The sequence below is a fragment of the Lynx canadensis genome, chromosome A2, assembly GCF_007474595.2.
Source record: "Lynx canadensis isolate LIC74 chromosome A2, mLynCan4.pri.v2, whole genome shotgun sequence".
Taxonomy (NCBI): Eukaryota; Metazoa; Chordata; class Mammalia; order Carnivora; family Felidae; genus Lynx; species Lynx canadensis.
Window position 1 is genome coordinate 81,657,957 of NC_044304.2, and position 12,805 is coordinate 81,670,761.

Sequence of the window (12,805 nt, forward strand, 5' to 3'; positions counted from 1 at the left end):
TGTGAACCCACTTCACTAGTATGATACTATGCTGAGGGCATTTGAGCAGCTATCAAGGGGGAATAATACACCTGTATAATGTTGAGAAATTTCTTAGTTTGTATTTTTCATATGTAAAGTGGCGGAGTGGGGAGAAATACCTTTTCTGTTAATTTGTGGTGAGAATTAAATGACAACATGCCAAATGTTTACGTAGCACATTGATTTATATATTGTAGACACTACAAGTGTTAGCTTCTGATCCTGGAATTAACATAGTAAAAAGAATAGAAGAGCTGTGTTCTGGGTCAGCCTAATCATTTCATGCCTTTCTCACTAATGATCTCTTCTCTGTATACCGCTCTCTAATTTTGGGCAAATGATAGGTATCTGGGAAGAGGAAAAAGTTTATCAAGGGATCAAGGTGAGGTTGTGGCAGAGGTTAGGGAGATACCAAAACAAACTTCTTCCTAGTTCACTATTTTGCCCAGAGCCAGAAATTCAAAATCATGTCTTGTCACAGACTGCCTTTTCCTGATTAGAAATTTGTGTTTGTGGTATCTACATGATAGTGGTAGTAAATTTACTTTGAGGTGTAAGATTACCAGTATGATTATAGTATGATAACTTGAACATAGGGCAAGCAAAATGAGAGTAAAACATTAAAGTGTAAAGTAGATCCCTCTCATAAAGGCTTTTAACCCAGGGTTACCTTACCTAGCAGTTGATAACTGGTATGCATCTTCTGCTGATAACTTTCTATTTTTTTTCAATAGCAAACCTATTTGTGGAAATAGCATTTGGAGTTAGACTTCTCCATTTATCAATGACCATGGTCTGATTTACATTTCATTCATCTGTGCTTTAGTTTTTCTGTCATTGTAATGAGGTGGTTTTTTCTTGGTTCTAACACTGTAATTCCTGTGTACCTTCACTATCTATGTCACGAATTATAGGAACACCAACAATACTTTGAGATCAACTGACATTTACTGTGCAAACGTGACCAATCAAGATGAGAGGAAACTCCTTTTGTAGTTTGTGGGTTCTTAATATAATACTAAAAGCACTCTGATTGTCTTCAGGAAGGAGAAATGACTATTCTTTTCTTGATGACACAGGTGTATAGTAACATGCCTGCCCCATATGAAAATGGTTCTATGGTTTCCTCTTCTTTTTTGACCATTACTTCTGTTAACTAATTAACATCAGTTTCTCTTACTTGCTGCACTGTGAAAAAGCAGAATGGAAAACAGCCTAATTCATAAGGTTAATAACTTTTAAAATTACAGTAAACTTTAACGCACGGACGGATCTCTACTTCTCAAAGCTTTGCACAACTATTTTTCTTGGTGCGTGAAAGCCCTCCATTGGTGGGCTCATGTTTCATGTGGTAAGTTGATTGTACCACCATACCCATCCTCTGTGTTAATGAAATATTGCTGAATTAAGTTGTGCATTGTTTCATATTTTCTACTTTTTCTATTTCCAAGTCTTATAAAAAGTTATTTTGTTCACAAGTTGCTTTTACTCAGAATTTTTGATAAATCTTTCACCCCAAATCAGATTAAGTTACTTCTTGTCCATGCTGACCTGGAAAATACTGACTTCACGAAGAAACTTCATGTTGCATACTTTCATGTTTAAGTTTCTTAAGGCAGAGTGTGTTCTTTTTATAAACACCATTAGTAAACAACTTTATATTATAAAGGTAATAGCCTATAATTATAAACAAATGGGAAGGTATTTTTCTTCATATTATTTATTATTCCATTAGTTTTGCTTTTTCTGTGAGCATAGTTTCCATCCTATCTTTAATTAATATTTTAAATGTATCCCAACCACTGAGGCTGTGATACTGTGATTTATAAGAAATACATATTTGATCTTCATCCTTATTCCAGGCACAGGAATTTTAACACCCTTAGAACTTAAATGTTAAGTGTAATAAGGTGTCTGTTGAACTTAATGAGGTGACTTTTGGAAAACTCCTAGGTAACCTAAGAATAGGGGCTGGTTGCCAGGGGAAACAACCGTGTGACTAAAGGGTTGGAACTTCCAGTCCCCCTGTCCTTATACTCCAGGGGAGAGGAACTGGAGATTGACTTCTGTCACCATTGGCCATTGATTTTCTTAATATGCTATGTAATCAAGCCTCCATAAAATCCCCAAAGGACAGGGTTCAGAGAGCTTCTGGGGTGGTGAACACAAGGAGATGGGGGAAGAGTGGTGTGCCCAGAGAGCATGGAAATTCCTTGCCCCTTCCCCATACCTTGCCTTACCATTTCATCTCGCTGTTCCTCAGTTACATCCTTTGATAATAAACTGGTAATCTAATAAGTAAAATGTTTCTTTGAGTTGTGAGCTGCTCTAGCAAAATTATCGAGAGAGTCATGTGAACATCCAATCGAATGCTGGTAGGTCAGAAGCACAGGAAACAACCTGGATTTGTAATTGGTATCTGAAGTTTGAGAGGAGGAGGCATCTGCTGGAATTGGACACTTAGCCTGTGAGATGAGATACGATTTCCAAGTAGTGTCAGAACTGAATTAATTCCTTGGTGGTATGGAGATAAAACACATCTGAATTGGTGCCAGAATCAAGGAGGCATACATCAATAACTTACTGTGCTGCTTCAAGTTGTTCGTTTATGGTGTCAGTATACCAAGTTAAGAAAGTTCTACTTTCTGGGAACCTTTCAGATACAATTACTTAATCCTCATGGGTCAACAGGTTGGTTATTACATGGCCTTTTAGATATATTTCTTACCTAGTTTCTCATCCTCTGAGACTTGTCCCATATTTTTCTTTTAGAAAATCTCATACAGAGATTTGCTTGTTTCATGGCCTAGCTTAGGGGTCTGTTTTTTGAATGGCTGTGAGGCAAGAATGGATAGTTTTGAGTAAGTGGAACAAAAGTCAAAAGAATAATAACTTTGTGATACGTGGAAATTTTACAAAATTTAAATTTCATTGTCCATAAAGTTTTATTGGAACATAGCCATGGTTTATGGCTGCTTGCTTGCCACAGAGCTGATTTGAATTGAGACAGACCCACATAGCCCACAAAGCTTAAAATATTTACTATATAGCCCTTTAGAGAAAAATTTTGCTGACTCCTGACCTAGCTAATTGTTTGCATGTGGTGCTGTTCTTTTCCTTTTCCCTGTGAGACATTATACTGAGAGATAATACATGCACAAATACAGCTTTTGCCGAATTTCAAAATCCTATCTGGTTTCTCAAAGAGATGAAAACTTTTTTCTCCTTTGAATCTATCATTAGAGAGACCAAATGGTTTGGATCTCTCAGTTGAATTAGAAATATCTGATCAATTCTGGAACATTATGTTCCCCATATTAACTATCCCTCTCCACCCTATTTTTTGATGCTCAAAATAGAATATATACCAATTATAAGACAGCAAAATGCTTGTAATTGATAATTTTTATTTAGCTTAGCTCTGTAGTTTCATAAGCTACATTAATTTGTGGTGTTATAACTTAAACTGTCATCTGCTTTACAAGGAGAACTAGACCAAAATGCTATATTCAAAGCAATTCTCTCAAGTATTAGCAGCCAGGAATCACTTTGTGTGTTAGATATTTTTTAAGACAAATAAAATACTACTTTTGGTTCTTTCTGAAGCTAAATATGAAGGCTGTATAGGGTGAGAACAATCACCTGCTTTAGGGTTATAATACACTTAAGACTGTTGGGAATTCTTCTAAGTAATGTCACCTATGCTTCACTGGAATGGGTTAAGTGCCTTGCTAGGATGATCTATAAATTCTCAAGCCAGGATATTCTAAGAGTGAAAGGGGCACTAAATTCCTGAGACTGAGGACAGCAGGCATAAATGAGGCCTGTCCTGATTTAACCAGGATAAAAGGCCCCTCTAAATTTAAAAAGAGGCAAGCCTCTGCTCTAATATGCCACCTCTAATTCATGGATCATAAACAGGAGAGAGAGTTAATGCAGTTAGCCTAGATAAAAATCTCTCAAACTCTGATTCTGAATGTAAACATGGAAGTGGCACACCTAAGTATTTCATTAACTAACTAGGTTTCTTTGTTCATAATTACAAGCACAAATGACCATTTACATTGGTCATAATGGGGCCATGATCTATTAAACTCCTACCCAAATAATGTAGATTAAAGACTTTGTGTTTACTTACTTTAAGAATTGACCACATACTTATAACAGATTATTCAAGAGTCAAGTATAAAAATAAGGTCAAAAACAAACTTTATTTATATAGGGATAATAAGGATATTAGTAACTCAAATACTGAATAATTAAGCTTTGGATTGACTAGAAGTCCATGATTCACAAAGACTATTTTATGGAAGCAGTATAAAACTACATTTGGTTATTTTTCTCAGTTCTCTGGTATTTCTTCAAGCTTGCAAAGATTCAGAACACTTTAATGACAGCTTGTTGAACAGCAATAAAATGAGATGATGTCCTTAGAAGTCAGTCTCTCACAAAAAAGACGTTATATCCAAGTTCTATCAAAGCCCCAGCCAGTAAGGCCCATAAAGGAATGAAGACATAGGACAGATTCATTGTAGTAAACTGTTCCAGTTTAGCACAGAGTGCAAGGCAGAAGGCTAATTTAAGTAACATTGCAATGAGGTACCAGGCTTTTTTTTTAATATTGTGTGATCCATGTCGAGGGTCAAAACCAGACTTACATCGCCCAGCCATTTTCACAATCAGCATGACAAGAAGGATAGTATCAAATATCCAGACTGGAATAAATATGAGGAACCAGTTCCAAGGTGCCTTCTCATCCAGTTTCAACACCAACATGATCAAGAAGAGTAATGTGAAAAGCCAGGTGAGTAGTACTCTCTGAGCCAAGGACATTCTCATTTAAACAGTTTAAAGAGGCTGTTGCAGAGTCGAAAAAAGGGAAATATACCCTAAGAGAAGGAAAAAAAGTCAAGATTGTTTTGATACCAGAAAAAAAATCACTTCCATTCCTGGTGAACAAAGCTGGTTCTTCCCCCACTCACAGATTTCCTAATTTTGAAAAATCCTATTCTGCCTTTCAAAACCTGTAAAATTTTGTAGCCATCTTTGACAACATTATATCCATCATTCCTTAAAGCCTATGACAAAATACAATAAAATTTTTAGTATATCAACTGGGCATAAGCTCTATACAAAAGTCTCAAGAATAGTCTGTTCCTTTTCATTTGCGGTCACTCAATTCCAAGTACTCATGACTTTATTCCTGCATCTCAGGGATATTCTTAACCTTTTTTAAAAATACATTTGTACATCTATAAATTTTCATTCAATTTGGAGATGTACTAAGAAAAAGCTTTCAAAATCAAAGTAGTGAAAAAGGAGGAAGTGGTATCAGGCCAAGGGAGGAAAGTTTTAATAAAGAGGGAATGATAAAAATTAAGATATTAAGTAGAATTACTTAAGTAAAGAGGTCATTGGGCTAAAATAATATAGAACACATTGATAATACTGGGTTTTCACATAGTTTAGTCTATGGGTCTTATATTTTTTAAATTAAACTTTCTCATTGCAATTCTTAATAAATAGCTATTAGTCTGAATTTTTCTTTTTAATACTAATTATATATTGTTTGGTTTGTGGTATAGATCATGATTTTTTATCATTTGCTATCGAATAATCAAGACCACTTAAACTTTTGACATTTTGTTACCAATAGATGCCAAATTATTCAATAATTTAGTCCCTTCTTTCCTTTCTTAGAGTAAGCTCTATGCCCATTGTGGGGCTTGAACTCAGGACTCGGACAGGCAACCTGAAGCTATTTCTTATACTTCTATTTTGTCTTACTGGTCTATATTTGTTTTGCACTAGTACTATATGACTATGATTGGATATGTTCCAGGATATATGCTCTAATATCTGGGAAGCTTAGTACCTACTCATGGGATTTCTTTTCCAGAATATTTTGCCCTTTCATTTTTTCACTACTAAAATCACTAATTCTTTAAAAATTGGAATTTTGATTGGGATTCATTAATCTATAATATGGTATAAGCATTTAGTCTTCACATACAAGTTTACAGTATGTTCTATACTTAAGTTGTGACCATTTGGAGAAAGAGTAAGTAGAATGGAAATCAGAAGCCAGATTGCATGCAGTTGGGTAAGGAGTTAACAGAAGATAACGAAATGCAAATAGCTGACAACATTTTATTCTTTTGAAACATTTGGAGAAAAAAGATGAAAGATAAGACAGATAATGAGCCTGAGAAAGGGTTAAGAAGAACTTTTTCAGTAAAGGAATAATCTATGATTATAAGCTGAGGGAAATAAGCTACAGAGGAGTGATAGATTGAGAGAGGATACTTGATGGAAAGAGGAAAGGATCAGAAGGTGGTGGGGTAGATGGCAAAAGCATGAGAGCTAGGAGTAGAAATGCAGAAGATAAGAAAAATGCAGGAAAATAAGATAAATAAAAAATGCCCTAAACTAGCATGTTTAATTAATTATATTTTAGAACTTTGATATTCTTTGCTACATCTCTACTACTTTAAACAATGGGTGGCTATCATAGGGCAAGAACATATATCTGTTTTATTACAATAATGACTTAATGGATCTCCAAACACCCCTCTTCCCCTTATACCCATCTTTTGGCACTCATTTACTTAGCTGGCAGATGCTTCATACTGCAGTATGAAAAGCAGATGCTTTTACTCCGAGGAAGGCATTTTCTCTAGGTCTCATTTCCTGACCAGAGGCTGCCATAGTGGGATATGGGCTGAATTTGGAAGAGGTGTGAAGGGTGTGTACTGATTATTAACTACAAATGAATTTCATGCTGTAAAGCAAGTTTTTCTCAACCCTGATTCCCAGTCTATCTGAACATTTTGTGAACCTTTAAAAAGTTTACAATAATACACTTGCTTAAACACACTTTTCCACTAGCCATTGGATGAGTCAGGGTTCATATTTTTGCATGTTAAGACTGAGTAAGCACCTGGTCAAAGGGTAGCTGCACTCAACACAGGCACGTTAGGATTGGAGGTGGAAAAATACAGCACAATCTTAAGGCTTCCAGTTTTATAATGTGGGATGCACCAAAAGCTCTGTATGCACTTATACTAAAATGCCCTCAACTGAGAAGCGCTATGTCGATATTTAAATGATGCTTTAAGAATTCTGGATGCTGAGCTACAACGTTAATTTTACTTTATTCGTAAATCTTCACTAATTGAAGCAATAGTTATTTGTTTCCTACTACTACTCTTCTTTCTCCTCAAGGGAGGGGGTTGCCTTCTCCAAAACAAAAATTTGCTCTACTGAAGTCCCATTTTAGGTGGTTACTTCTGGTACTAGGAAGATAATTATTAGTTCATATGCTTCCTCATTCATTGTCAAAACGTTCTGCATCGCCCCAAAATGGAAATCGAAAGGGCTCTGCCCACAGTTCCAGCGTCTATCAGTTGTGTGTGCAGGCATTGATTTGCCCACGGTGCTTCCCACACCACCCCCATTTCCTTCTCTCGCTACCGCCAATCCTCTTCCAAATGAACTCGCCTCATCCCAAAAGACAGTTTTACTTATGAGCCCACAACACAGAATTCCTCTAAATAACGAGTAGCTTTTGAAAGGCCCCTGCTGCAACAGCCTTGGAAAACTTAACCTTCCTTCAGAGGAACAGCGTTCTGCTTACAACTTACATGGTTTTCGGGCCTACTTGTTCCTATAACTTCAGGATGTTCCTAAACTCTCCTCGCCCTTAGTCTTCAAACACTGACGGTCCGCCCTATCCGGACTGTTCCCATTCTGCGCTTTGGGCGGCCCCGTACATTTTGAGAGTTGAACGAGGTTTCCTGCACAAGATCCAAAACGCACGCAGAAGCCTGGTGCCAAGCAGGTGTCAGTCCTTTTGGCTGGGAGTGGGAGGGGGTGGGAGGTAGAGACAAACCCCCCGAGGCTTCGGGAAGCCAGCCCCGGGGCACCGGCAGGGCAAAGGCACCTCGGGAGACTGCTGGCCCGGCCCATTGGAGCCCGGGACTCACCTGGCAGCGCCGCTGGCCGGAGAGCGGAATGGGGCGCGAAGATCAGAAAACTCGCCAGTTTGGATCCTTGGCCTTTTCCACGCTTTCTCCTCCATTAAATCCAGAACCCGTCACATGATAATCAAGAAAAAGATCTCAGTTCCGCCTCCCCAAACCACCGTGGCGGAGGCTCTATGTTCTACCTCAGGGCCACGCCCACATCCGGGGCAGGTTCTCACCACCCCTGGGACTACCCTCTCTACCTATAGGTAGAGAGGATGCCAATCTAAGTTCAGAGGCCTTTTTTCCTGTGGTAATTGGACCATTTGGCCGCCAGTGCGAACCAACCGATCTTTTCTTACGTTCGGGTTTGTCAAAAAGGCGGCTATAAGAGAAGCCACTAGGCCCGCCTCTCTACCGCTACGGGCTAGGAGGGAAGTCAGTCTAAGCACAGCCTGGAGTGTCCGTAGTCCCATTGGGCCCACAAGTGCCATTCAGACCAGCCAGCTCTCGGCTTCGCCCCCGAGGGCGCCCCGCCCCTTCTCTCCCCCTCCCCGCCGGCGCGCGGAGACTGCAGGCTCCGGCGCAAAATCCTGCGGGAGAGGGGGTGGGGCGACAGCTCTGGAGGCAGCGCTCCCGCCGGCAGCCTCGTTGTGACTCCTCCGGCTCCCGCAGCGGCGGCGGCGCTCGCTTCGGAGTCTCCCGCGCGCACCCCAGCCGCCTCCTAGCGGCGCGGCGCCCGCTCCTACGGTAAGAGCCGGCATCACCTCTGTGCTTGGGCGGGCCGTGTGGAGGTCGTTGGGTTCTGACAGAATCCTGGGGATGGAGCAGGACGAAAGAGGAAAGCGGCGGGCAGGATGGAGGTGGGGGCTCCGGGCCAACGCATCGCCCTCTGCCGCTGGTGACTTCCCCGGCAGCCGCTGGCACCTGCGCGCCGGGGTCAGCCGCGGTCCCCTCCCATCATTTGACCGGTGGCAGAGGCTCAGCTTCCCTCCTCTCGAGCCCGTGCAGTCCTGGAGCCTCGATGGTGAAGGGCCAAAGCCCAGCGCCGCCTCCCGCCCCTCCGCCCCCTCTCGCGGCCCCTTTCCTTCGCTTCCTTCCCCTGGCGCTGTGTTGGGGGCGCGTCGGGTCCTGGAGGGCGTGCAGGGGCATCGGCATCGGGTGGCCGAGCCTGGGCTGGCGGGAGAGGTCAGCTAGCGGCCGGAGGAGCGGGCTCGGGCGGAGAGGGCGACTGTGCGCGCGCTGGACGCAGGTTGGAGGGAGGGTCGCTGCCCTGCACCCACTGAGCAGGCAACAGTTTAGTTTTCTGATTCCAGCACTGACTACGGAGCCGGTGCTGAAACCTCTCAGGGGCCTTAAGAGCTGTTTCCCCTCTGGAAACAATACTGCGGTCCACCAGCTTGCTTTACCTTTTCTTATTTTTATCTAATGTTGACAGCCAGTATTTTGGTATTCCTTCGTGTCATGACTTTTAAACTCAACACCTTCCTTGTGTAACTTTGGAGATCATTCTGTCACAGATCCATCACTATTTTTAGCCTGACCAAAGGGGGAAAAAAAAAAAAAGGAACTGCTTTATATCATCATATACTGACTAGGGGAGTGCAGAATATGGACAGTTTATTAATGTCAGCATTTACATACCAAGTAATTTTTAAATTCGTGAATGTATTAAACATTTTTTAATTTACACTCGCTGTCTTTGTTTATGGTATATCCTGCTTACTTTGAGGTTATTTTGTTGTGTGCTTTGATTTTATAGTTTTTGGTTAGCTTTAGCCAACTAGCCATTTTAAGATTTTTCTTTTCTCCAAGACTTTCAGTATAGACATGGTGTTTGCTCTTGTTTTTAGAGATCATGTATTTTTTTAAAAATTTGTTTCCTCCCAAACTGGATTTTTTCATAACGTTTTTAAAGTTGTAAGGGGGAATTCTGAGAATTTGGAAACTATGCACTTTAGCCTAAAGAACTGTAAATTATCACAACAATTTGAAATTCTAGCTTCTTGGAGTAAACATTGCTAAGTTGAAGAGAGGGAAATGGGTGTCCCCTGTCAGTTGTAGTGGCTCAGTCTTCAGATACCAGAGGAAAGGAATCTAGAGGTCTGAGGAGAATGAGCCATGCCTGAGCCCAGACACAAGGTAGTTCCAGGAAAAATTCTTGGTGGGGAAATAGCTTGCCTCCCACACAGGTTAGTTGTGTGCATGCATGGGATATTATTAAGTTAGATGTTAGTCAGGTAGGAAATGTCTTTTCTAATTTTTACCACTTTCTTTTTTTTTTTTTTTTTTAATTTTTTTTTTCAACGTTTTTTATTTATTTTTGGGACAGAGAGAGACAGAGCATGAACGGGGGAGGGGCAGAGAGAGAGGGAGACACAGAATCGGAAACAGGCTCCAGGCTCTGAGCCATCAGCCCAGAGCCCGACGCGGGGCTCGAACTCACGGACCGCGAGATCGTGACCTGGCTGAAGTCGGACGCTTAACCGACTGCGCCACCCAGGCGCCCCTAATTTTTACCACTTTCTGATAGGGCATGAAAATGTAATAAGAGGAAAAAGTATAATGTACAATGGAGGTCTGGCATAGTCAAACCTCCCAGAATAAACTTTTTTTGAGTCCAAACTGGCACTGGACAGTTGGCGCTAAAAATGGAGTAGGTGGCCTAAGCAATTTTTTATTTTTTAATTTAATTTTGTTATTTTAAAATTGTTATTTATTTACTTACTTGTTTATTTTAAATAAGCTCTAGACCCAGTGTGGGGCTTCAATTCACAACCATGAGATCAAGAGGCACATGCTCTATTGACTGAGCCAGCCAGACATCATGGCCTGGCAATTTTTAAACCACCAACCTTTTTACTAGCCCATTTGATACAAAGTTGCAAGGAATTTGTAATGAAAAAGGCTTCACTAAACTAAGCCAAAGAAAATTTAGAGTGGCATGTAGAAAAATTGAGGATAGAAAAATAGTTGGATTGCTTACATACTATCTCATTTAATCTTTATAATGCTATAAGGTATGTACTGTGATTATTGTTCTGTGTTATAGATGAGTTAACCATAACTTAGGTTAATTCATTTGTTCAAGATTTCTCAGCTAATAAGTTGGTGGAGTTGGAATTCAAATCTGTGCAATCATTACAAAGCCTACATTCCAAGCCAATAAGTTTTACCACCACAGGGGCTTATTAGAGACCTGATACAAGGAGACTAATCAGTGGAAAATAATGCTGCAAAATCATAAACTGAATAAGAATATTGTAGGTGTTCAGTAACACTTTGAGTCATCGTATAGTACACACTGTTGAGTGTTGCTGGGGATATAAGGATGGAGTCATCTTCCCTGGCCATAGTGGGGGAGAGAAATATTTAAACAGGTAATGATAATAAAATACAACATATACTATAAGAGAGTGATATAAATCTTTGATTTAATGGAAGAGAAATCAGTTGAAGTTTAGACATACCACCATTTTAATTCCTATTTGGCTTTATGACCTTTAACATGATGGCAAACCTTTTTGAGCTTCAGCTTCTTTATCTGTTAAGTGCAGAGAATATTACTTCAAAGGGGAATATTAAATATTAAATAGAATATATAAAGTACTGACACACTGGTAAGCACTGAATAAAGAAGACGGAATAAATTTCAGAGAGAGTAGAGAAGGGGTTGGAGGTTTAGCAGAGAGCTATCTATGGAGCCTTAAAGGGTGAGTAGTAGTTTTCATTATTGGGGAAGGAGGGCATTCTACACAGACAGAACAGGAGGCAGGGTCCTGGAACAGGAATGTGGATTGTTGAAGGAATGGCAAGTAATTGTAGCTTTGTATAAAAAGTATTTGCGAAGGCCAAATTTAAATGATAATTGTATATAAATGTGGCTGGGCAAGGTGAGTACTATCCAATTTTGGTGGTTGGAAATTGCATACTTAGATATTTAAGTTATAGGAAATTGTTTGTGCATTGTTGTATTTTTATTTAATATTTACCTTTTAATACTTATTTTCCCCACTGTCAGTTAAAACTTCATTTCCAAACATGTCCAGCTAAGCACTTTCATTATTTTATTGTGATATTTCACTCTGAACTGTAAAGGAAGACTTAACACCACTAGAGGCATTTGCACTTCATTTGTGGGATGTATTTTGGGAGTATTTAAAAAAGAAGAATCTTAAAGTGACTGTTGCCTTCCCTTAACCCCTTTATCTAGTATGTAGCCACATAGAGCCAATATTGCAAACTACCCATTGCATATGTTGACTGCTTTTTCTGAATCCAAATTTGAGACATGGGAGTGGGACAGAACGTTTTAAATTGGGACTGTTCTTAAAAACCTGAGAAAAAGTCCCATGTATGTATCTTCCCTTCAGGTTAGCACAGAACCATAATTGTTCCCATTGGATTGGTAAATGTAGATCACTTCGTGACCAGAATTATTTGACAAAATTGAAGATATTAAATGACATTTAGGAAAGCTGCATTTTTATTCCAACGTGTTAGCCTCATACAGATTGCCAAAAAATGACACAAAATACAGAGATCAGATTTCAGATGAGAAAAACCAACTGCTTCCTAGAACAGGTAGGTTTAGAGCACAAGGAAAGAGTGCTGGACTTCATTTCTGAGTAGTGAACAGGAACTGGGCAGGAAATGGCTGTGGCTGCACCACTACCTGATAATAATCATAACATGATTGAATCTGACATTTAATGAGAGGAAGTAAAGGGGGGAAAAAGTGCACTGTATGCAGCTTTCCAGTTTCAGAAACAGTAGGGGAAAGGAGCTGTTAAAAGTATTTAAACAGAAGTTTTGAAGAT

At 39.9% G+C, this 12,805-nt stretch overlaps 2 protein-coding genes across 2 annotated transcripts in view; one reads left to right on the plus strand and one right to left on the minus strand.

Moving 5' to 3' along the window:
* Positions 1-4,213: 4,213 nt before the first annotated feature.
* On the minus strand, positions 4,214-8,308 carry TMEM60 (transmembrane protein 60). The gene is made up of 2 exons (XM_030307837.1): positions 8,007-8,308; positions 4,214-4,910 (listed from the first exon to the last, which is right to left on the minus strand). Exon 2 carries the CDS (start codon positions 4,858-4,860, stop codon positions 4,459-4,461), a length of 402 nt encoding a protein of 133 aa, XP_030163697.1. The 5' UTR covers positions 4,861-4,910; positions 8,007-8,308; the 3' UTR covers positions 4,214-4,458.
* A 239-nt stretch (positions 8,309-8,547) lies between these two features.
* PHTF2 (putative homeodomain transcription factor 2) overlaps positions 8,548-12,805 on the plus strand; it is a 128,361-nt gene continuing 124,103 nt past the window's right edge. The window contains 1 exon segment of the mRNA XM_032592385.1: positions 8,548-8,735. The gene's annotated coding sequence lies outside the window, so the exon portion shown is untranslated.

Coding starts and splice junctions, on each gene's coding strand:
- TMEM60 (XM_030307837.1), bottom strand. CDS start 4,860: ATGAGAATGTCCTTGGCTCAGAGAGTACTACTCACCTGGCTTTTCACA.